The sequence below is a fragment of the Phacochoerus africanus genome, chromosome 7 (assembly GCF_016906955.1).
Source record: "Phacochoerus africanus isolate WHEZ1 chromosome 7, ROS_Pafr_v1, whole genome shotgun sequence".
Classification (NCBI taxonomy): Eukaryota; Metazoa; Chordata; class Mammalia; order Artiodactyla; family Suidae; genus Phacochoerus; species Phacochoerus africanus.
This window is the reverse complement of record NC_062550.1, coordinates 65,323,867-65,346,056: the sequence shown is the minus strand read 5'-3', so window position 1 is coordinate 65,346,056 and position 22,190 is coordinate 65,323,867. Positions and strand designations below refer to the sequence as shown.

Sequence of the window (22,190 nt, the reverse complement as noted above, 5' to 3'; positions counted from 1 at the left end):
CTCTTTCACAAAACCTGTCAAGTACATAACATAAATGAAAACTCAAATCTTTGTCAATATAAATGAAGAAAAAATACATATACTGAGTTTTTTAAAAAAGGACAATACAGATAATCACTGAAATTTTTGTTTCAGACATGCAAGATTGGTTTAACTTAGATAAATGTAATTTATTTCATAATCATTATACAGAGAAAACATTTATCATTCCATGGATGGAAAAATAATACAAACATAACATGAATTGGTTGTAAAATTTGTTTAAAAATGAGAATATTATGGAATTGCTTTCATGTGAGAAAACATATGATGAAAAAAGCCTTAAGACAAAACTAATATTGGAGGATAAAATATTGAAATATTTTCCTCAAAGATAGGGAAGGATATACATAGAAATTTTACTGTACCTTCTATTCAACATTGGAAGTAAAACCCAAACCAATAAAAATAACTCAAGAAAAAAAATAATTACACTTGGAAAGAAGAAATAACGTGTGATTATTTAAAGATGCAATAGTTGTGTATATAAAAATCCAGGAGAATATATTAAGGATACCATTTACAAAAGCCTTAAGTGTGAAATACCCATGTATCTTTAAGATTTTAACATAGAATAATACAAAATACAAAATATAATCAGGAGAAATTATAGAAAAACCTAATTCAGGGAAGGATAAAGCATGATTTTGACTGGAAATGCCAATATTGTAAAGATGAAATATCTTTACAAATTACCTTAAACATTAAATGCAGTCTCAAACATAATTCCAGGAGGTTTTTTTTTTTAAATTTTAAACAGCTTTATTGGAGTGTAATTTACACAGCATAACATGTATCAACTGAAAGCGTATAAATCAGTGATTTTTTTATAATATGTTCAGAGAGTTTACAACCATCAACACTAACAAATTCTAGAAGTTTTTATTACCCCCCAAAGAAACTTTGTAGTGCTTATCAGTCATTTTCTAACTCCGTCTCTCCTCAGTCCTTGGTAACCACCAATCCACTTTCTGCCTCTATGGGAATTACCTATTCTTGATATTCATATAAATGGGCTTACACCATATGTGATCTCTTAGAAAGGTTGAAAGCCATAAACATATTGTTGAGCAAAAAAAGCCAAGCAAAAAGTAATGATATCTGTACTTTGGGGTATATATTATGTTTCAATAGTTTTTGAAAAAACTTTCATATATTCCGTATTTCATATATGAATAACATAATTCGTCTAAAACATATGCAATCATAATATCATTGCCATTTCATGAAAGACAATGTTACCCAACAGAATCCAAATTCATATGCTTTATTTCTCAAGTTTATGCTTGCAATTATATGCATTTGGAAAGTCGCAGTTTTCTGCTTTAATGCCCATTGAGTATAGAATTGCACAGTTACGTTTACCAGGTGATGTATCTGTTATCCTGCAATGGATAAAAATGTACAATTCTGTTATACTACGTGGGGGCAATCCAAGAAACAAAATCATTTTCTGTATAACTGTAATAGAAGAATATTTTAACAATGGGTAGTGATGCTCTTCATATAATTTAGTGAGAGGTGGTTATTAGGAAAACAGAGTAGTCCATTCTTTAATATTTATGTCAACATTTCATTAACTTTAACATCATTCTTCATTTTTCTACAGTTCAACTAAAGCAAATATTATTATTCTTAAAAATTATTGTTAGTATTTGTCCTCCTCTATATAGTATTACTTTTAAAACTTACTTTAGTGTGCAAGTTGAACCATTTCTCCACATCCATGTATGATCACGGCTTTCACGAGAGACTGCAACCCATGACACACTTGATAGGGATTTCAGGAATTTCTACCCCAAAATAAACAATTTTCACTTAATCATTATAAAAGATTTTATTATTTTTTTAAATGCTAGTAGCGTATTCTTTCATAGGATCCTTAGGTTTCTGAATAAAATGAGAGTGTTGTATTCTAACTCTAAAGACATTAAAATTTTGAAAAGCACTTTCCATATTGCCAAAAACTTTTGCCAGCATCTATACTTTTGATTTAAAATTAACCCTTGAACATTTATATTCGAAGTCATATTGGTTTTTTCTTAACAAGGAAAATTCTAACTCATATAATTTGTTATTCATGCTAACAAAACTAACTTAGAAAAGCTTTAAATAAGCTTCAGATACTGTGACATTCATTTCTCCGGATGCTGTGACTTTATCAATAGATTTCTCTACTATGTTTCTCAGAGTTTGAATTTTAGAAGGATATTAAGGGATTGAAATTGAAGGTAATAAGTGATGTGAAAGCCAAAGATTTGGTTTTTTGGACTCTCACCATTCTTTGACTAGATAAACCCCAAACGATCTGCTTCTGTATTGGTGGAATCTAATGGATAAAGGATCAGGGACTCATTTCTCTCTGCTATGCCCTGCTTGGTACAACTGTAAACACAGGGACTCATGAAAGACACAAGTAAATAACTCTAGAAGGTGGAATGAGAAAGATGAAATGGTTTGGGACCCTGGGATTAGGGAACAACAATTGGGCCGTCTTATATTTCCCACCCTATAAAACAAAGAGACCCAGGCCTGCTGCTTCCCAATGCCCAACCTGTCCCTAGAAGGTGGCACAGGTGAGCCATTCCTCTTCAGTGCTGAAGGGAATCCTGAGGGCAACACCAGGCAAGTCTAACAAGGTAGTCCAGCAGGACACCTGCTAACAGTAAGCAGCCAGAGGAAGTGCTCCCCCTCCTGCCACTAAGAGACACCAGAATTGGGGAGTGGAGGGTGGAGGTGGGTCAGCAAAGGGGATCCTATAACTAAAAATATTGGACTCAGGAAGCCTCTTTATCCCTGAGATCCATCCTCAACCAGAAATACTGGATTGAACTGATTTTACAATGTTATATTTACATAATGAGCCGTGAAAATGAATAAATTACACATAAACACAATGATGTAGAGGAAAGGCAAAAATATCATGGGAGTGATAAGAGACAGGAACAAAAACACATGCTGTATCATTTCATGTGTATGAAGTTCAAAAACAAAGAGATACCGTAATATCAAAAGTCAGGATCCTGGTTAAAAAGGAGTGAGGGGAAGTGATGAGAGAAGGTAGAGGAGTGGGGCTTCAGGGAAGTAGAAACTTTGATTCCATGATCTGATTTGCAATTGCCTGGATCTATACACTTTGTGGTCAATAAGCAAAATCATGATATGTTTAATTTCCTTGATATATGGTAAAATAAATAGCACAGTTTATTTTAGAAAATAATAGCATTTGTTAACAGTATGGTTTTCCATGAAAAGCAAAAACTGGAAATTATCATTTGTGCATTAATGATATAAAAATGCAAATAAAATATCATAAGGTCATATTCCATTGTTTAATGGAATGCTAACAGATCTTAAAATAAATGAACTACAAATATGTACGCATGCGTGAACTCTACAAATGTAATATTGACTGAATCCAGCCTTTAATAAAATGTTTGAAACATTTAATAACTCACCATTTCTTCTTCATTATCTATATAAAGTAGAGTAGAATTCCGTGAATCACAGGCCATCAAACTCTCATTCCATGTTTTTTTTTCAGTAGTAGCATAATAGCAATTATTGGAATATGTAAACCATTCCTTTGGACAATTACCACAATGAAATTCTGAAGAAAAATTATTAAATATTATCCAAAACAATTTAAATTTAAAAAATTAAAATTAACTTACATATATATGTAAGTATAAACACACACATATATATACATATATGTATATATAACATCTCTATGCACCCTCAAGGCTGGTGCACATAAAACAAACCACACTCATGCACATTCATGGAGAAGGGTCAGTCTCTCGTTCCCCAATGTACATCTCCATATAAAGCAAACGCACACAAAAAATTCTCTCTTTACATTACCTGAAAATCAAGAAATGAAACCACTCCTTTAGAATAGCAAAGTTATTTGTCTCTTATCATATTAGAGCAGGAGGAAATTTGAGCCAATTGGCAACAATGGGTATGGTGATCACATTGTTGCACAGGGAGAAACACACTCCTCTAATCATTACATGTGAATATTTATTGCCTGAGTCTTATAATTTATTTTCTCCCCCCAAATCAAGTCTTATTTTCTCAAGCCTAAGATAGAAACAAAATACAAACTGTATTTGTATCAGAATTTTGAAAATCATTATGTACCTTTCTGGAGCCTTGTGATTGGAGAGGAGTCATTCTGCTCTGGTATTACGGTAGCTACAGAAGTAATCATTATAGAGATTAATATTGCTCTACATATATCAAAATGACTTTAGTTTCTTAGTTTGAAATTTGGTTTATTGTTTAGGATTAGAATAATCTAGAATAACTGATTTTTATCAAGAAAGATGAATAAAGTCATGAAGATTAGGTGGAAAAGCTATTTTAAAAGCCTCAAGGAACAGACTTCCCCACCTCTTACAGTATTTGTTTTAACCAATCTCAAGAATTAATTTGTATTTCTCAATAAGATCTCTCGATCTCCTAAGGCAGGTGTTTGAGTTATGAAATCAGAATATATGTATGTACTCTTTATAATTATTTTGTATTGTATACTTTCGACAAATTCAGGGTAACTATTTCACACTAGTCTAAATGCATGCATTTTAATGAGAGGCCTATTCCATATTATGAGGTGCTTAGAGGCATTGACGTTAAAAAGTTCCCTTACGATTTTTCAAGAATTTACTTACCAGGAGTAACAACTATCATTGCTACCACAGCGAACATCAAGCCAAGACAGATGATTCCCAGGGTCCCAGCAACAAGTTTCTCTGGAAACCATGATTCAGGAGAGAAAAGGAAACATTATAAGGAGATATGCAGGCAATTTCTTAGAAAGTTGACATACAAGAGAACTCACAAGCACAGGGAGTCATATACATGAACTTGGACCCCAAACCCATTTCCACCATTGTAATCCTTCTCTCAGAATATTCCACTGCATTTTCAGCAAATATAACACTTCCTGAATTGTTGATCAGACTAAAAATTACAACAATGCCAGAATAAAATCAGAATTCACATTAGAACACCATATCCAACTTTAAGCTCTGTTCCTCAAAATGAAAAATTTGTGAACTTATCCCCTATTCTTCTCCACATCTCTGCACCCTAACTGCATGTCCTAGGATGGTTCGCTCGTATGACTGTTAAAATGTTTTACCTTGGCAGTGGTGGTTCTTATCATTCCCTTGAAGATTCTTAGAAGCATTCTGAAGATTCAGTTCTGCATAGACTATTTCCTGCTCAGTTATTGAAATGGAACTTTTAGTGTCCTTAAGTTTTATTTGTCGCCTCTTAGAGTTGTTGGCTACGTTCAGTTCTGCATAAGTAACTCCTTGGTTATTCATCTTTGTGGCCGAGTGATGTCAAGAACTGTGCTCTAAGATAAGTGTACTTAGGAAAAAATGACATGAGTTATGTTGAGATGCCTAGTAGAGTAAAATGGGCGGAGTGAAATGTATTAGTGCTCATTTTGCAGCTGAAGAATCTTAAGGCCTGGTTCTAAACTCCTTAGAGCTTTAGACAAATGTCTCGTGGTAGAATATGTTTTGAAAAAGATATTCTACATTTGACAATATGATATCAGCTGAAACAATGAAAAGCAATAAATTATGGAGGAATAAAAAAAGTTTATGACTAATAACTTCATTAATTTAAAGTCAGATTCCACAGACATGTTTTAACACTATCATAATGCTTGTGTTAAAAGTTAAAATGTATTAGAAAAGAGACTCACCTATATTATAATAATTTTGAAATCCAATAATGATTAAAGAGAGTACTCTAAGAATGTGGAAAGAATAATGTCATCTACAGCAATTTTCTATGCTAAAATTACATTATTTGGTGACATATTTATTTATTAAAAGAGGTTACCGAAAGGTTTTTTTTTTGAATGGTTGAGGACTTCTGAGAAAACATTAAAAATTTTAAAAATATTTCATATATTGGAAAATGTTACATGACACACTAAACTTATACATAAGCTAAACAATAATGAAAATAAAACAACAGAAAAAAGATTTAAAAATACTTATTTTACAAAATTAATTGATAACTGATTTAATGGCTAAAATATGAACCCATAAAATGATAAACAAGCATAGGTCATTTACAGAAGAACATTATGGGTTCAAACTTCCAGAAAGAGACTACAGATGTCAAAGTTAGTAAGGCTCATTTTAGTTGTGTAAGTGATGGTAATACTTATAAAAAATTACTTGTAAGAAATCCAGGTAATATGTCTTAATAATTCAGTCAAAAGGCTCAATAATCAGAAATATCTGGAAATTAATTCTGGCTTTGAAACTTATAAAACTGTGATCTTTAAAAAAATTATTTAGTATCTAGTAACCTATTTTACTAATCTAAAGTGAAAATACAAATATGTAAGATATACTGCATGTAACGCTGAGCACTCTACCTGGCACTTATAAGTTTTCAATAAATATTAATTTTAATTCTTATGTTAGTCACAATTTCCATGTTACTATTTCTGATTTATATCTGTTAGACCCTGTAAAATAATTTATTAAGTCAAAGAGTCTCGGAGTTCCTGTGGTGGCGCAGTGGAAACAAACCCAACTAGGAACCATGAGGTTTCTGGTTTGATCCCTGGCTTTGCTCAGTGGGTTAAGGATCGTGTTGCTGTGAGCTGTGGTGTAGGATGCAGATGTGGCTCGGATCTGGTGTTGCTGTGGCTGTGGTGTAGGTTGGCAGCTGCAGCTCCAGTTAGACCCCTAGCCTGGGAACCTCCATATGCCGAAGGTGCAGCCCTAAAAAGACAAAAAAAAAAAAGGAAGTGTCTTTAACTACTCTGGTGCCTCTTTTTTGCAATATCTGATTTTTTAAAAAAATTATCTTATTATTAATTATAATTAAGTTTAAATTAGTTTAGAAGTGAACTTACCTTGATTTTTATTAAAAATCAAGCTACTTTTTTTCGGTCTAAATATATGCATAAGGAATTACCTATTGTCTTTGTTATGCCATGAAGTCCTTTCCAAGAATCTATTTATAAATGTTGAGCAAAATATAACTTAACTTATTATTACACAAAAAAACCCTATTATTATAAAATTCCAAAAGAATTGTTCCTTGTAATGATGTTTGTGGGTTTAAGTTAAAGTTGTATTGATTTACAAACTGAAATATGCATATGTGTTATGGACTTGACTAACTTCCTAAAGAAAGTAATTTGAATACTTTAAGAAATCTTCCAATATTTTTCATATTTTATGGTTTCTTTTTACCCCAATTTTTCAAACAAAAACATGAATGTTCTACTTTGGTTTTGCTGTATATTAATAGTACATCAATTGCATCATACCTAACATTTGCTATTTTCCACTTAAGTGAAGTAGGCTAGTAGAGAGACAGGAGAGGAGGCACACCTACCTTCTACTGGTCAGAAAGTCGTGCATCCTTTAGGAGGCCAGGTTACATTTATAAAAGAAGCCTGCTCTATCTGGGTAATAAAAGGAAAAATTTAAGAACATAAATTCAGGACAACAGTAAACAATGTCTGTGACCTTCACACACTGACCTGTGAGGGCTCAGAGTGAGGCAAGAGTGGAAAGAGCAGATTTCTCATCAATGTGTCACTTAAGGTTTGAACAGGAAACTCTCACACTTGGGCTATTTTAATGTCAGTTTATCTCATCACACACCTCTAGAATATAGGAGACTTGGGGCTCCAATTGAAAGGACAAATGGACCTTTAAGTGTGTCATTTAGATTTTCCACTTTCAAAGGCCTCTTAGAAATTGTTTTCAAGATGTAGAGAGACAGAAGTTCAACCACTTATGCCGTTAACATCTTTCCATTGCAATCACAAATACTGCAAACTTTCCTTTTTTTTTTTTTTTTTTTTTTGAGGTTCCCAGGCTAGGGGTCTAATTGGATCTGCCTATGAAACGCCAGATCCAAGCCACGTGTGCGACCTACACCACAGCTCACAGCAGCCGCCAGATTCTTAACCCACTGAGCAAGGCCAGGGAATGGGACCTGCAACCTCATGGTTCCTAGTCGTATTCGTTTCCGCTGCGCCACGACAGGAACTCCATGCAAACTTTCAATACCTCAAGTTTTACTTTTAAAACTAGGTTGCTCAAATAAAAATGATAAAAAAGTAATTATTCACAAAATAGAAACAGACTCAAAGATTTTGAAACCAAACTTATGGTTACCAAAAAGAAAATATTTTATCTTTAACTTTTGAATTTTTATTATAATATGTCTTGGTGTGGCTCTGTTTGGGTTCAACTTGGTCGGGACCCTCTCTGATTCCTGTATCTTGATATCTGCTTCCTTTCGAGTTGGAAAGTTTTCAGCCATAATTTCTTCAAATATATTTTCAATCCCCCTTTCTTTTTCTTCTCTTTCTGGGAACTTTGTTATGTGTAGAATGGTCTGTTTTGTATTATCCCATAAATCTCCTATATTGCTTTCATGTTTTTTTCATTTGGCTTTCTGTCCACTGTCCTGTTTAAATGATTTCCATTATTCTATCTTCCAAGTCACTTATTCTTTCCTCTGCATTATTCATTCTGTGCTTCAGTGCCTTTAACTCGGGTTGGTTCTCCACAAATTAATTTTCTAATTTTTGTTGGCTCCTCCTTATAGTTCCTAGTTCCTTTCTAAAGTAATCTGAATTACTGTTCCTATCTGGTCTTAACTCCTTCAGTATTTTCACTCCTTTTTGAACTCGGTGTCTGTTAGGCTGCAGAGGTCAATTTCATTGTTTGCTCCTTCAGGGGAATTCTCCTCTTCTTTAACAGGGAATGGTTCCCTGAGCCTGTACATCTTGCTTATATTTTTCTTATTCTGTGAGTTTAGGCAAAACACCTACCTAATGCAATCTTGGAGGGCCATGTATACGTGAAAGTGACCCTGGCTAGCTTGTGAGGGTTTAATATATTTGCTAAATGTAAGTACACACACACACATATATGCATTATATTATATATAAGCATTTATATATTATATATAATTTAATATATTTATCAATATTATATATATACACAAATATATATATACACACACACAAATATATATATATACACACACACACATACACACACACACCTATATTTGCTTTCAGTTTGGATGCTTGCTGTCTCTTTCCTCAGGGTGTGCAAGCTGTTATCCCCTTGATAGGTGGTGTACCAGTGTACAGCCTGTGCATGCTTCCAAGGAGATGGATGTAATGGGCAGGACCTGTATCCAGTGCCTGGTTGCTGGGCCCTTGACAGTGGTGAGGACCTGTGGGGAGGTGGCACAGTCTGCTCCTGGTTGCAGGGACCTGGGAAGTTTCAGTGACCCTCAGGGAGGTGTAGGTAGCTCCTAGAGCCTTTGGCAGCAGCGGCTGCAGCAGCAGCAGCAGCAGCAGCAGCAGCAGCATGTGTGTATTCCCAGGGAAGTGAGAGCACTCAGTCACAGTGCCCTCCTCTGTGGCAACCCCTGAGGTGACTGCAGCCACAGGTGGTGCCTATTCATAGACCCCTAGTGGTGGCGGGCTGCACCCACCTCTGGAGTCTGAGAGGGCTGCTGTGGTTTGCCCCTGCCACCCCTAGCCTGTGCAAGTGGTACCCTGCCACACAAGAGCCTGCATATGCTCAGAGAAAGCTATTCCTATGGTGGTCCTCCTCTTGCCTTTCCAACAATGGCACCTTGCTTCTCCTGCAGGCCCAGGCCTCCTCCTGTGCTCCCTGGCACTCCACTCCCCATCCAATGGCACACCACTCTGTAGCCCCTTAGGTTGTCTCCACAGACCCCTAGACCTCTCCCTGGAACTGACCTCCAAAGCCCGAGTCCCAGCAACCAGCCCCGACCCGAGCATCTCAGGCTGTGGTGCCCCAGATGGCGGTACTGATGGTCTGTGTGGCTCTCTCTCTCTGCTTTGCCCTCCTCAGTCCAGCTGTTGTGCTTTTCTCCGAGGCTTTTACGTCCCCCCACCATCCTGACTGATCTCCCACTCAGTTAGATGGCCTCCCAGGGTTTGGATTCCTTTCCTCTTTCACAGCTCCCTCCCAGGGAGTGCTGGTCCCACCCTGTTTTCTTTTTTTCTTTCTTTCTTTTCCTCTCCCTCTCCCCCCCCCCCCCCCCCCGCTCGCTCTTTTTTTTTTTTTTTTTTTCATTTTGTTCTACCCAGTTATGTGGAGGGTTTCTTGCCCTTCCAGAGGTTGAAGGCATTCTGCCAGATTTCAGTAGATGTTCTGCCAAACATTCTACATGTAGATGGGTTTTTTTATGTGTTTGTGGGAGAAGGTGAGGGTATTTATGGCCATGTATTACTCCTCTGTCATCTTGATCCCTTTGGTCAATTAATCCTTGACAAAGGAGGCAAGAATACACAATGAAAAAAAGACAATATTTTCAACAAGTGGTATTGGGAAAGCTGGACAGCCCCAGGTAAATCAATGAAGTTAGAAAACTCCCTCACACCACACACAAAAATAAACTCGAAATGGCTTAAACACTTAAATATAAGACACAACACCATAAAACTTCTAGAAGAAAACATAGGCAAAACATTTTTGACATAAATCGTAACAATGTTGACTTGGGTCAGTCTTCCAAAGCAGTAGAAATAAAAGCAAAAATAAACAAATGGGCTCTAATCAAACGTATAAGCTCCTGCACAACAAAGGAAACTATAAACAAAGCAAAAAGACAACCTACGAAATGGGATAAAGTATTTGCAAAGGAAGTGACTCACAAGGGCTTAATTTCTGAAATATACCATCAGCTCATAACAACTCAATAACTGAAAATACAAACAACCCAATAGAAAAAATGGGCAGAAGATCTAAATAGGCATTTCTCTAAAGAAAAATACAGATGGCCAATAGGTGCATGAAAAGATGCTAGAGCACTCATTATTAGTGAATCGCAAATCAAAACTACCCTGAGGCATCACCTCACACCTGTCATAATTGACATCACTAAAGTGTTTAAAAATACAAAGCGGTGGAGAGTGTATGAAGAGAACTCTCCTACACTGTCAGTGGGAGTGTAAATTGGTGCAACCACTCTGGAAAAGAGTATAGAAGTTCCTTAAAAAAACTAAAAATAGAGTTACCATATGATCCCAGCAATCTCACTCCTAGGTATATATCTGGAAAAGATAAAAACTCAAATTTGAAATGATACATGCACCCCATGGCTTACAGCAGCACTATTTACAACAGCAAAAACATGGAAGCAATCTAAATGTCCACTGGCAGACAAATGGATACAGAAGATATATAGATATAGATATATAGATTACATTTATATATAGATATATAGTGGAATATTATATTACTCACCATTAAAAGGAATGAAATAATACCATTTGCACCAACATCGACAGATCTAGAGATTATTATAAGTAATTATTATAAGCAATCCAAAGATGAATATCATATGATGTTGCTTATATGTGGAACCTAGAAAAGATACAAATGAATTTATTTACATAACATAAATAGACTGATAGACATAGAAAATAAACTTCTGGTTATGAAAAGGGAAATTGGGGAGGGATAAATTAGGAGCTTGGGATTAACAGATTCACACTGTTTTAAAAATAAAAATAAAATTGATTTAAAGTAAAAATAAAATTGATTTTAAAAAGTTCCTTATGTATAGCACAGGGAACTATATTCCATACCTTGTAATAACCTATAATGGCAAATAATCTGGAAAAGAATATCTACATATTCTGAAACTGAATCACTTTCCTGTACACTGGAAGCTGACACAATATTGAAAATTAACTATACTTCAATTAAAATAGAATTTTAAAAAACACCTAGGAGAAATTTAGTTGTCCTCAAAGGAAAAAAAAAAAACATTTTTTTCTCTGATCTTTGGTTTTGGAAAATTATTTCATGATTTTATACATTCTGCCAGCCTTCTAATAAATTTGTGTTAATTTACATAAATCTTGCTGTCGTTCTGCTTTGTTCTGTCTACGTATGTCATCATGAAAATATTCAGTTTTATTTTATATCTTTATTAAATGTTAGTTTTGAATCCTGGTTTCTCTTACCTCAGTCATGTTTTCATTCAAAGCTAGTTGAAGCTCAATTTATTTTGTTTCATTTTCTACTACTGGTTTGGTGTGGTAGATGTGAAAATAGTAAAACATAAGCAATACTTCAATGGGACCTTAAAAAATAAAGTTTGGGTTGGAAGGTAAGCTGCTTAGAATATGAACCATTCTAAGAAGCACTGAAAATACATGAATACTTTGGGGTGGCAAATTGTGTGAGTACTTCAGTGACAGAAAAGAGCTTGATAAAGAATCCCATTCTTTGTTCAAAAAAGGAAGTTTTTAATCCTCCAAAGAAAATAAACATGACACATGTACACTCTGAAGCTTGTATTTTATATTTTCACTTGCTGTAGATACTATTCATAAAATATTTAAAGTCATAGTTTTTCTAGCACCTATTGTATTTACTCTCATTATTACAAATGTAGAAGCTTATTTTAAAAGCCCTAAGAACTTTTAATTGTTGCTTTTCATTGGGGTTTGCTCCAGATTTTATGAATCAGCATGTATCAGTTAACCTATTAAAATTAAATAATGATAAATATGACTATACAAATTTTTAAAAGATCAGAGCCACCAAACAACTTAAGCATATGGTATTCTAATTTTTTTAATTAAATTACGATTTCATTCATAACATATAAAAATGTTATTTAGTACATTTCTGTTAAATGAAATGAAACTATTTGGAACTGGGAACTTCATAGAAGACATAGATAAAGATGTAGAACAGACAAGCAGAGTGATTAAGAGCTGTGAGCCTAACAGATCATAGTTCATGGACTTACCTAAAAACTACTATTTTGCCATTAAGAGAAAGCCCTACTGCCCTATTATCTGGAGTATTTCTGGATTGCCTTTCTCATTATCTCTGAACCTACTCCCTAAAATTAAACAGTTAGGTCTTGGCAAAAATATACCATTGAAAGGCAAATCTACAGAGAAAAAGCTAAAGACTCTCAAAATTGTGCTACTATCATTTAGGAGAGGAAAAGACAGTTTCAAATTGGAATTGATGGAAGAAGCACTCCCCCCCAAAAAAGTGCTTTTGAAAAGACAACAGGTGGTATAGCTGACATAGAGGGATTTCAATTGTTATTACTACACATTTATAAGAATTCTAAAGCATCAGTGCATTGGTGGCCTTTAGATACATGGATCAATGTGGTTTATGAGGAATTAAAACCCCCCAAACAAAAAACCCTCCTGCTTTTCTTCCTGCCTAACTGGAACTTACTTCTAGGTTTAAATAGGGTATAGACCTATATATTCTAACAACCAATGATTTTTAAACAATTCTTTTTTAATTGTTATTTTCCCAATACAATTTTTTTTCTACTATACATGCATGGTTGCCCAGTTACACATACATGTATACATTTTATTTTCTCACATTATCATGCTCCATCATAAGTGACTAGACATAGTTCCCAGGGCTACACAGCAGGATCTCATTGCTAATCCATTCCAAAGGCAATAGTTTGCATCTATTAACCCCAAGCGCCCAATCCACTCCACCCCCTCCCTCTCCCCATTGGCAACCACAAGTCTATTCTCCAAGTCCCTGATTTTCTTTTCAGTGGAAAGGTTCATTTGCAACATATATTAGATTCCAGATATAAGTGATATCATATGGTATTTGGCTTTCTCTTTCTGACTTACTTCACTCAGTATGAAAGTCTCTAGTTCCATCCATGTAGCTGCAAATGGCATTATTTTGTTCTTTTTTATGGCTGAGTAATATTCCATTGTATATATATATACCACATCTTCCTAATCCAATCATCTGTCAGTGGACATTTGGGTTGTTTCCATGTCATGGCTATTGTGAATAGTGCTGCAATGAACATGCGGGTGCATGTGTCTTTTTTAAGGAAAGTTTTGTCTGGATATATGCCCAAGAGTACAATTGCTGGATCATATGGTAGTTCTAGATATAGATTTCTAAGTTACCTCCATACTGTTCTCCATGTTTGTACCAGCTTACATTCCCACCAACAGTGCATTTTAAAATTTCTTCATACCCCCTCCAGCATTTTAAAATTACACCCCCAAAAAGTCAAATACCTGGGAATACACTTGACCAAAGAGGTAAGGACTTATATGCCGAGAACTATAAAACATGAATCAAAGAAATTAAAGAAGATTCAAAGAAATGGAAAGATATCTCATGTTCATGAATTGGAAAAAAATCAATATTGTAAAAATGGCCATACTACCCAAAGCAATCTATAGATTTAATGGAATTCCTATCAAAATACCCAGGACATTTTACACAGAACTACAACAAACAATCCAAAAATTTATGTGGAACCACAAAAGACCCAGAATTGCCAAAGCAATCCTGAGAAACAAAAACCAAGAAGGAGGCATAACTGTGCCAAACTTCAGGAAATATTACAAAGCCACAGTCATCAAGACAGTGTGATATTGGTACCAAACAGACCTACAGACCAATGGACGAGAATAGAGAACCCAGAAAGAAACCCAGACACCTATGGTCAATTAATCTTTGACAAAGGAGGCAAGAACATAAAATGGGAAAAGACAGTCTTTTCAGCAAGAATTGCTGGGAAACCTGGACAGCTGCATGCGACTCAATGAAACTAGAACACACCCTCACGCCATGCACAAAAATAAGCTCAAGATGGCTTAAAGACTTTAATATAAGACAAGACACTATCAAAATCCTGGAAGAGAACATAGGCAAAACATTCTGTGACATCAGCCTTACAAATATTTTCTCAGGTCAGTCTCTCAGAGCAACAGAAAGAAAAGCAAAAATAAACCAATGGGACCTAATCAAACTGACAAGCTTTTGCACAGCAAAGGAAACCAAAAAGAAAACAAAAAGACAACTTACAGAATGGGAGAAAATCGTTTCAAATGATGCAACTGACAAAGGCTTAATCTCTAAGATATACGAACAACTTCTACAACTCAACAGCAAAAAAGCCAACAACCCAATGGAAAAATGGGCAAAAGACCTGAATAGACATTTCTCCAAGGAAGATATACAGATGGCCAACAAACACATGAAACAATGCTCAACATCACTGATTATTGGAGAAATACAAATGAAAAGCACCATGAGATACCACCTCACACCAATCAGAATGGCCATCATTAATAAGTCCACAGATTTTTAAACAGTTCTTTACCAATCGTGGTTACAACTAGAGGTACAGTTGATTTTGACTTTGATGCTTTTAATGGGCTCCAGTTAAAGTGCCTCAACATTTTAAGCTTTTCAATTTTAACTTCTGTCACTTTTTATTTAAAGCCAATGCCCCCCCTTTTTTTCCAGAAAATTTAAAGAGAACCCTAGAAAGAAATGGAAATCTGCTATTATTCAAATCAGTCAACCCAATATTGTATATATTTACTGTATCAATCAGCTTGGATATCTTTAGAAAGTTTGTGTTAAAAATACAGGCTGGTATTCATGCAAAGTCTGATTTTTAAAAATATGTTTATGTATAAATCATGTCTGGTAGCAAGTGGGTATTTCCCATTTTATTTTTATAATTTTTGAATTTAGTTGTTCACTATCCCCTAATCTTATGAGAGCCTGAAAATGGTCTTTTCTTTTTCACGCTTTATGTTAACTACTGAAGTTCATGTTGGGATTGATCCATGAAATGTACCACAAATTTAGCATTTTAGTTCTTTATGACTCCTCTGACACAGAGTGTGGGAATATCAAATGTCACCCTATCAGTCACTATCTTTTTTCTGATCTTGCCTCTCTGAGGCCAGTCATGCATTTCAACAAGTCCCTTTTAGTCTCAAAGCAGAGGTGAAAAGCTAGCAGAAACACATATCCTCGCTGCGTTCCTGACCAAGGCTGTCCTCCAACTGGTAAAATCCCAAGGCACAGACACAGGTATTATCCGCCAGTGTGGACGTCTGATATCACACTCTTGAGCAAAGAGGGATAAAGGAAAACTTGCTATAGAAAAGCTGTGTAGAAATTTGGGAGGTATTTGGATTGTTGCAGGGAATAATCCACCTGCAGGATGGATTATTTAATTAATAGTGTTAATATCTACTGCTAACTTTATTCTGTAGGTGAAGACAAGAATGGATCAAAATGAAATGGGTAAAAAATATTCGTTATGCAGAATATCAGTTTTTTATCTCCAGATGCTTGGGACATATTTGATTCCTTTTAGGATTATTATAAAGTTGTGGGGGGGTTCCTCCATAGTTACTTGTGTTACCTGATTAAATTTTCCAAAGTTCAAATTCCCTCATGCTCGTATTAAATGTAACCAGAAAAGTTTGAATGGTTTAGTAATATGATTATTTTTCTATTAAAATAAACTTAGTTTTATATTTAAAAATTTGTTTTTTAGGGTATGTAGCACAAGTATTCAGTGGGAAAAGCTAAATAAAAAACAGCTCTCCAGGAATTTAACAAGATTTACTCTATAATTTGTCACTTTATGAAAAAGAATATTTATTGAAAAATAAACAGTAATATATTTATTCATTTTATTATTATTTGATGATTATTTTTCAAGAGAAGATATTAATCTGGATTTTTGTATGCATGTAACTATATAAACTTTTTTTTTTTTGTCTTTTGTCTTTTGTCTTTTCAGGCCCTCACCCACAGCATATGGAGGTTCCCAGGCTAGGGGTCCAATCGGAGCTACAGCTGCCGGCCTATGCCAGAGCCACAGCAATGCCAGATCCGAGCTGCATCTGCGGCCTACACCATAGCTCACATAACGCCAGATCCTTAACCCATTGAGCAAAGCCAGGGATCAAACCCATAACCTCATGGTACTTAGTTGGATTCGTTTCCACTGCGCCACGATGGGAACTCCTATATAAACTTCTAAAATTTGAAAATTGTATTATTTTTAAATAGTCTGAAAGCTTAATATAACATGTCCATAAACTATCATGGATTGTTACCTAACCATGAAAAATGTCTGTTCTAAAGGTGTCAAAAAGAAAAATTTTTTTTTTTGTCTTTTGTCTTTTTTGTTGTTGTTGCTATTTCTTGGGCCGCTCCCGCGGCACATGGAGGTTCCCAGGCTAGGGGTCCAATCGGAGCTGTAGCCACCGGCCCACGCCAGAGCCACAGCAACGCGGGATCCGAGCCGCGTCTGCAACCTACACCACAGCTCACGGCAATGCCAGATCGTTAACCCACTGAGCAACAGCAGGGACCGAATCCGCAACCTCATGGTTCCTAGTCGGATTCGTTAACCACTGCGCCACGACGGGAACTCCGAAAATTTTTTTAAATAATTTTTTCTGATGTTCCCAGAAACGGTTATTTCACTTTTTCTTTTTTTTCCTTTTTTATGGCACATGGAAGTTACCAGGCCAGGGGTCAAATAGGAGCGGAACCTGAGGCAACACTGGATCAGAGCCACATCTGCGATGTACACCACAGCTTGCAGGAATGCCAGATCCTTAACCCAGTGAGGGAAGCCAGGGATCAAACCGCATCCTCACGGAAATTATGTCGGGTTTTTAACCAGCTGAGCCACAATAAGAACTCTCTATTTCACTTTTTTTCATTTCATCCTGGTTATTACTTATTTAGAACTCCCCATTACTTCATGATGAATATGTTGCCATTTTTCCATGGAATTAATTATGCCTTATAAAATACTGTAAATGATTCTTAGTGTGTTCTTCGCCCACAGCCTTCAAAAATGAGTGAGAAGGTCGTAGAGGGACCAGAAATTCTACTATTCAAAGAAAGATCAAAGACATCAGCTGACAAAAAAAAAGAGGTAAATACTTTTTACTGTATTTTTTCTTGTTTACTGAAAACAGTGTCAAGTAAGAAAAAAATGAAATCATAACAATTGTGCCCATATATTTGTTATTATATGTCTGGTTCTTTACAAATTAAATGCAGTATTCAATGAAATTTGTGATAAGAGATATTAATATAGAACTCCAGAAGAATTTCAATTTTGCTCGACTTCTGAGGATTCTGCTCATTATATATTCTGCCTTTTTGATTTTGTACAGAATTTCCATAGCATTTTGTTTCAGGAATCCTAGGAATAATATGTTTTTTCCTCCTGCTGGCAACCAGAGGCTTAGGATATAGGTGAGCATCAGTTCACATATTAATTACGAGAACAATGAACCAGGAGATGCTATAAATTGAAATTAAAATGAGATGCTATAATTGTCAAACTGCTGTTGAACTTCATAAACTGTACAGTTCTCTAGAAATGTTAGATTCATTATGGAATTGACCATGATATTGATGGTGTATTATTTTGCTATCCTACAGTTTTTATGCCACACGAAGTGGCTGAGATTTCACAAAAATTTTACTAAATTAAATGTCATTTACATATCTATTTGAAATTATTCTTCATGTAAGTTGGGCTTTGCCATTTGAGCCAAGAATTGGGGAATTTTATTTGACTGCTATATTCCTTATCTTATTGTAACACTACTTTATCACAAATCAGAATAAGTCTAATCTCTTTTTTTATATGAATAAAATGAAATCATAAGTTTTGATATATTACATACTAATTTTCTGTAGTAGGCTTGCATTTCAATGTCTTTTTCCTTATGAATTATTCATTATTTGGTTCCTTCATTCAACAAACCATTTTGGGTATCTTTGTGGGTTAACACATACTGAATATAATCAAAACTTAGAAACTGTTATTTGAAAAGACCAAAAAGCATAAAAAACAGTTAATGATTTATTTTCAGTTTTTTTTCTTTGTTTTGTTTTTTGCTTTTTAGGGCTGTACTCGTGGCGTATGGAGGTTCTCCAGCCAGGGGTCTACCTATGCCACAGCCACAGCAACGCCAGATCCGAGCTGTGTCTTCGACCTACATCACAGCTCACAGCAACGCCAGATCCTTAACCTGCTGAGCAAGGCCAGGGATCGAACCCATAACTTCATGGTTTCTAGTCAGATTCGTTTCCGCTGTGCCACAACGGGAGCTCCCTAGTTCCCGTTTATATTTTGTTTTACACATGTCTACTATTATTTTAGATACTTTTAAAATAACGTGGGGTCAAATATATGCAGTTTATGCAGTTACATTTGTAAATATCTATTCCATGTTTTGACGCTTCAAAATATTTTAACTTTACATATTCACTGATTGCATTTCCATTTAATCAATGTCATTTACTATGTTATTTAGAATTACAGTAAATTGTGATAAATCCGATCTCTTATATCCATTCACTATTTTAATTGTATAATATGGGTTGAAGTGTTACAGGGCTATTGTGAATGTGAAATACAAAATACAACAGGAAAAAAAAAAAGAAAAAACTTCTGGACCAGATGTTGACGAGCACTCAGCTTTACTACCTAATACTGGCAAATATTAAATACTCAGACTGATAGCTGACAGGGTTTTTTTTCATGGAATTATCCCCCGTAGTGGTGCAGTGGTTAACGAATCTGACCAGGAACCATGAGGTTGTGGGTTCAATCCCTAGCCTCACTCAGTGGGTTAAGGATCCAGCGTTGCTGTGAGCTGTGGTGTAGGGCTTAGATGCGGCTCAGATCCCGCGTTGCTGTGGCTCTGGTGTAGGTTGGAGGCTGCAGCTCCAATTAGACCCCTAACCTGGGAACCTCCATATGCCATGGGTGCTGCCCTAGAAAAGACAAAAAGACAAAAAAGGAAAGAAAGAAAGAAAGAAAGAAGGAAGGAAGGAAGGAAGGAAGGAAGGAAGGAAGGAAGGAAGGAAGGAAGGAAGGAAGGAAGGAAGAAAGAAAGAAAGAAAGAAAGAAAGAAAGAAAGAAAGAAAGAAAGAAAGAAAGAAAGAAAGAAAGAAAGAAAGAAAGAAAGAAAGAAAGGAAATTCACAAAAAAGCACAAGTCTCTAAATAAGACTGAGGTTGTGGATGATGGTGGGTTTTTTCAAGGTAAAGATTATGGCACATGTCAAGGAAAATGGTCCTGTTGTGGAAAAGACTGTTACTATTTTTCAACAGAAGAGAAAATTTGGGATGAAAGTGAGAAGTTAATGCCAAAACCTGGATTCTAGTCTCATTAAGATTGATGACCAAAAGGAGCAGGTATGTTTATTAAACCTGAATAAGTGCTTCGGGAGGTGTTCATATGTCTTATGTTAGTATAATTGTGTCAGCTTTCCTTCAGTATTATTTGGCCAATTTGGTTTGAAGCACTTGTACATACTGGTGCGGATTTACCTGCAGAGGAGGGGACACACGTGTAACAGAGCCTTGAAGTAACTGTTTTTTTAAACCAAGATAAATAGGTTTGTGGTGGGAGGGGATGCCGTGGGATGATTTTCAGTCTTTTGACAATATGCATTGCATCTTCACATTTTAGCATACACTAGACTGTTCAGTATTTAGCCTCTGGGGGCTAAGACAGGGCAAAAGAAAAACCACCTTAAATGGTGTGAATAGTCTGAAAGAGACAACATTTCATCATATTGAGTCCTATTCTCCCACCTTCAATATTTGGGAGGGATGGCACTGCCCAGGGAAGGTAAGTTTTTCACTTCCATGGCCATGGACAGGGTAGAATGAAAAACACAGGAGTGAATTTTGTTGGAATGGTTCTTCAGAAATGATTTTTTGTTTTACTCATAATCCTGAATGACAAAGGACACTTCTCTTTTCTGGAAAAGGAAATCTACATCACATTTGGCTTCACTTATAAGATTTGGGAGTGTAAATCCTATTGAAGAGATTCTGTAGATTTCCTTCTAGGGGTTCAATTTAGGCACTAAACTTATTTATAATGTTTCTAGCAATGCTATTTTTATTAATGTCTTAGGAAACACGGGTTAAAAGCCTTATGTTTTCTTGTTTATGGAATTCTTATATCCTTAAAATAACAATGTAAATGAGTGACATTGCTATAAAAAATGAATGCACTAAGTAATGGAATATGAAGTTTAAAAAAATACAAAAAAGTAGTGACAGATTACAAGCATCTTGATCAATTTAAACTTGAGTTGTGATCAATTCCTAAATGACATGAGTTTTATTTTACTCTCAGGAAATTAACTTTATTTTAATTCATAGTTCTCTTTTTACTTCCAGTTTTGTTCTCCTCGGTTTTCCTCCAGCCTTTGAAGTTTCTGGACTTTGAAGTTTCAGTGACACTGCTTATACCTTTCATCTCCATATATCCACAAACTATTCAAGCTCCTTTGAAATTTAAAGCTTTTGATGTTGATTAGATCGAAGCTATACACTATGCAATCCCTGTGGTAAACTTTGTTGTGGAACAGAATTACTCTCATGCTAATGGTTTAGGATGTTCAGTCTTTTGCAGATTTACAAAACATAAGAGTGTAATTAGAGCAATTACTTAAATCCATTGATATTTGAAAACTGAGACTGGCTTTTATACATTTATGTATATCCCTGACATCTAGCAAAAATATGTAAATGAAAAAACTAAGGAATATTTAATTTTAGTGCTTTTTCAGAGACCTAAGAATGATAAAGCATATTTTGACATTTCTGTGATACCCATACATTTCTCCTAAACATTAAAAATAAATTATTATAATTTTCCTCTTATACAATGTAATTACAGTTGAAAAATACTGGTTGGTGTGTATCTGTGTGTGTGTGTGTGAGAGAGAGAGACAAACAGAGACAGAGACAGAGAGACAGAGACAGAGGTACATTGCTTTTAGGAAAGAATATTACTTTATAGTTCCAAATTTACATCCATAAGAAAATATTTCAAATGACTAAAACAATGATTGCAAATAATTAACAATATTTTTATGTTAAAGATGTTTCAGACATTTTGCATACATCATTTCAATACAAAAATCTTTAAAATAGGGAGTATGATTCCCACTTTATAGATTAAAAAAATGCTTAGGAACGTCTATTTGCTTAAGTTTATACAGCATATAAACGCAATAATCTGTTTTAAAACTCAGCTAGAGTTTCTTCATTATCACTGCTATGTGATATTCCATAGTGCAGATATACTTTAATCATAGTCTAGATGATGGGATTTGGGTTGTTTCCAGGTTTTTTTTTTTTTGTTAGGAATTGTCCTTCATTAAACAGTCCTAGACATGTCTTTGCAAGATTTTTCCCTGTGTCCTATCATTTCTTTATCACAAATCACTCTAAGAGTGGAATCATTGGGTA

General features: G+C 35.2%; 1 protein-coding gene and 1 long non-coding RNA gene across 3 annotated transcripts; one reads left to right on the top strand and one right to left on the bottom strand.

Moving 5' to 3' along the window:
- Positions 1 to 401: 401 nt before the first annotated feature.
- Positions 402 to 5,474, bottom strand: LOC125131225 (NKG2-A/NKG2-B type II integral membrane protein-like). Of its 2 annotated transcripts, XM_047787549.1 has the most exons (6): positions 5,192 to 5,472; positions 4,719 to 4,799; positions 4,189 to 4,242; positions 3,498 to 3,649; positions 1,732 to 1,832; positions 405 to 1,424 (listed from the first exon to the last, which is right to left on the bottom strand). In XM_047787549.1, exons 1-6 carry the CDS (start codon positions 5,376 to 5,378, stop codon positions 1,307 to 1,309), a joined length of 693 nt encoding a protein of 230 aa, XP_047643505.1. In that variant the 5' UTR covers positions 5,379 to 5,472; the 3' UTR covers positions 405 to 1,306. The 2 variants fall into 2 exon arrangements, with proteins under 2 accessions (XP_047643506.1, XP_047643505.1); XM_047787550.1 differs by lacking the exon at positions 4,189 to 4,242 and having other exon boundaries at positions 402 to 1,424; positions 5,192 to 5,474.
- A 10,407-nt stretch (positions 5,475 to 15,881) lies between these two features.
- On the top strand, positions 15,882 to 21,845 carry LOC125131804 (uncharacterized). The gene is made up of 4 exons (XR_007136021.1): positions 15,882 to 15,959; positions 17,743 to 17,832; positions 20,031 to 20,114; positions 21,114 to 21,845. It is a non-coding gene; the product is annotated as an uncharacterized LOC125131804 (long non-coding RNA).
- Positions 21,846 to 22,190: the final 345 nt, after the last annotated feature.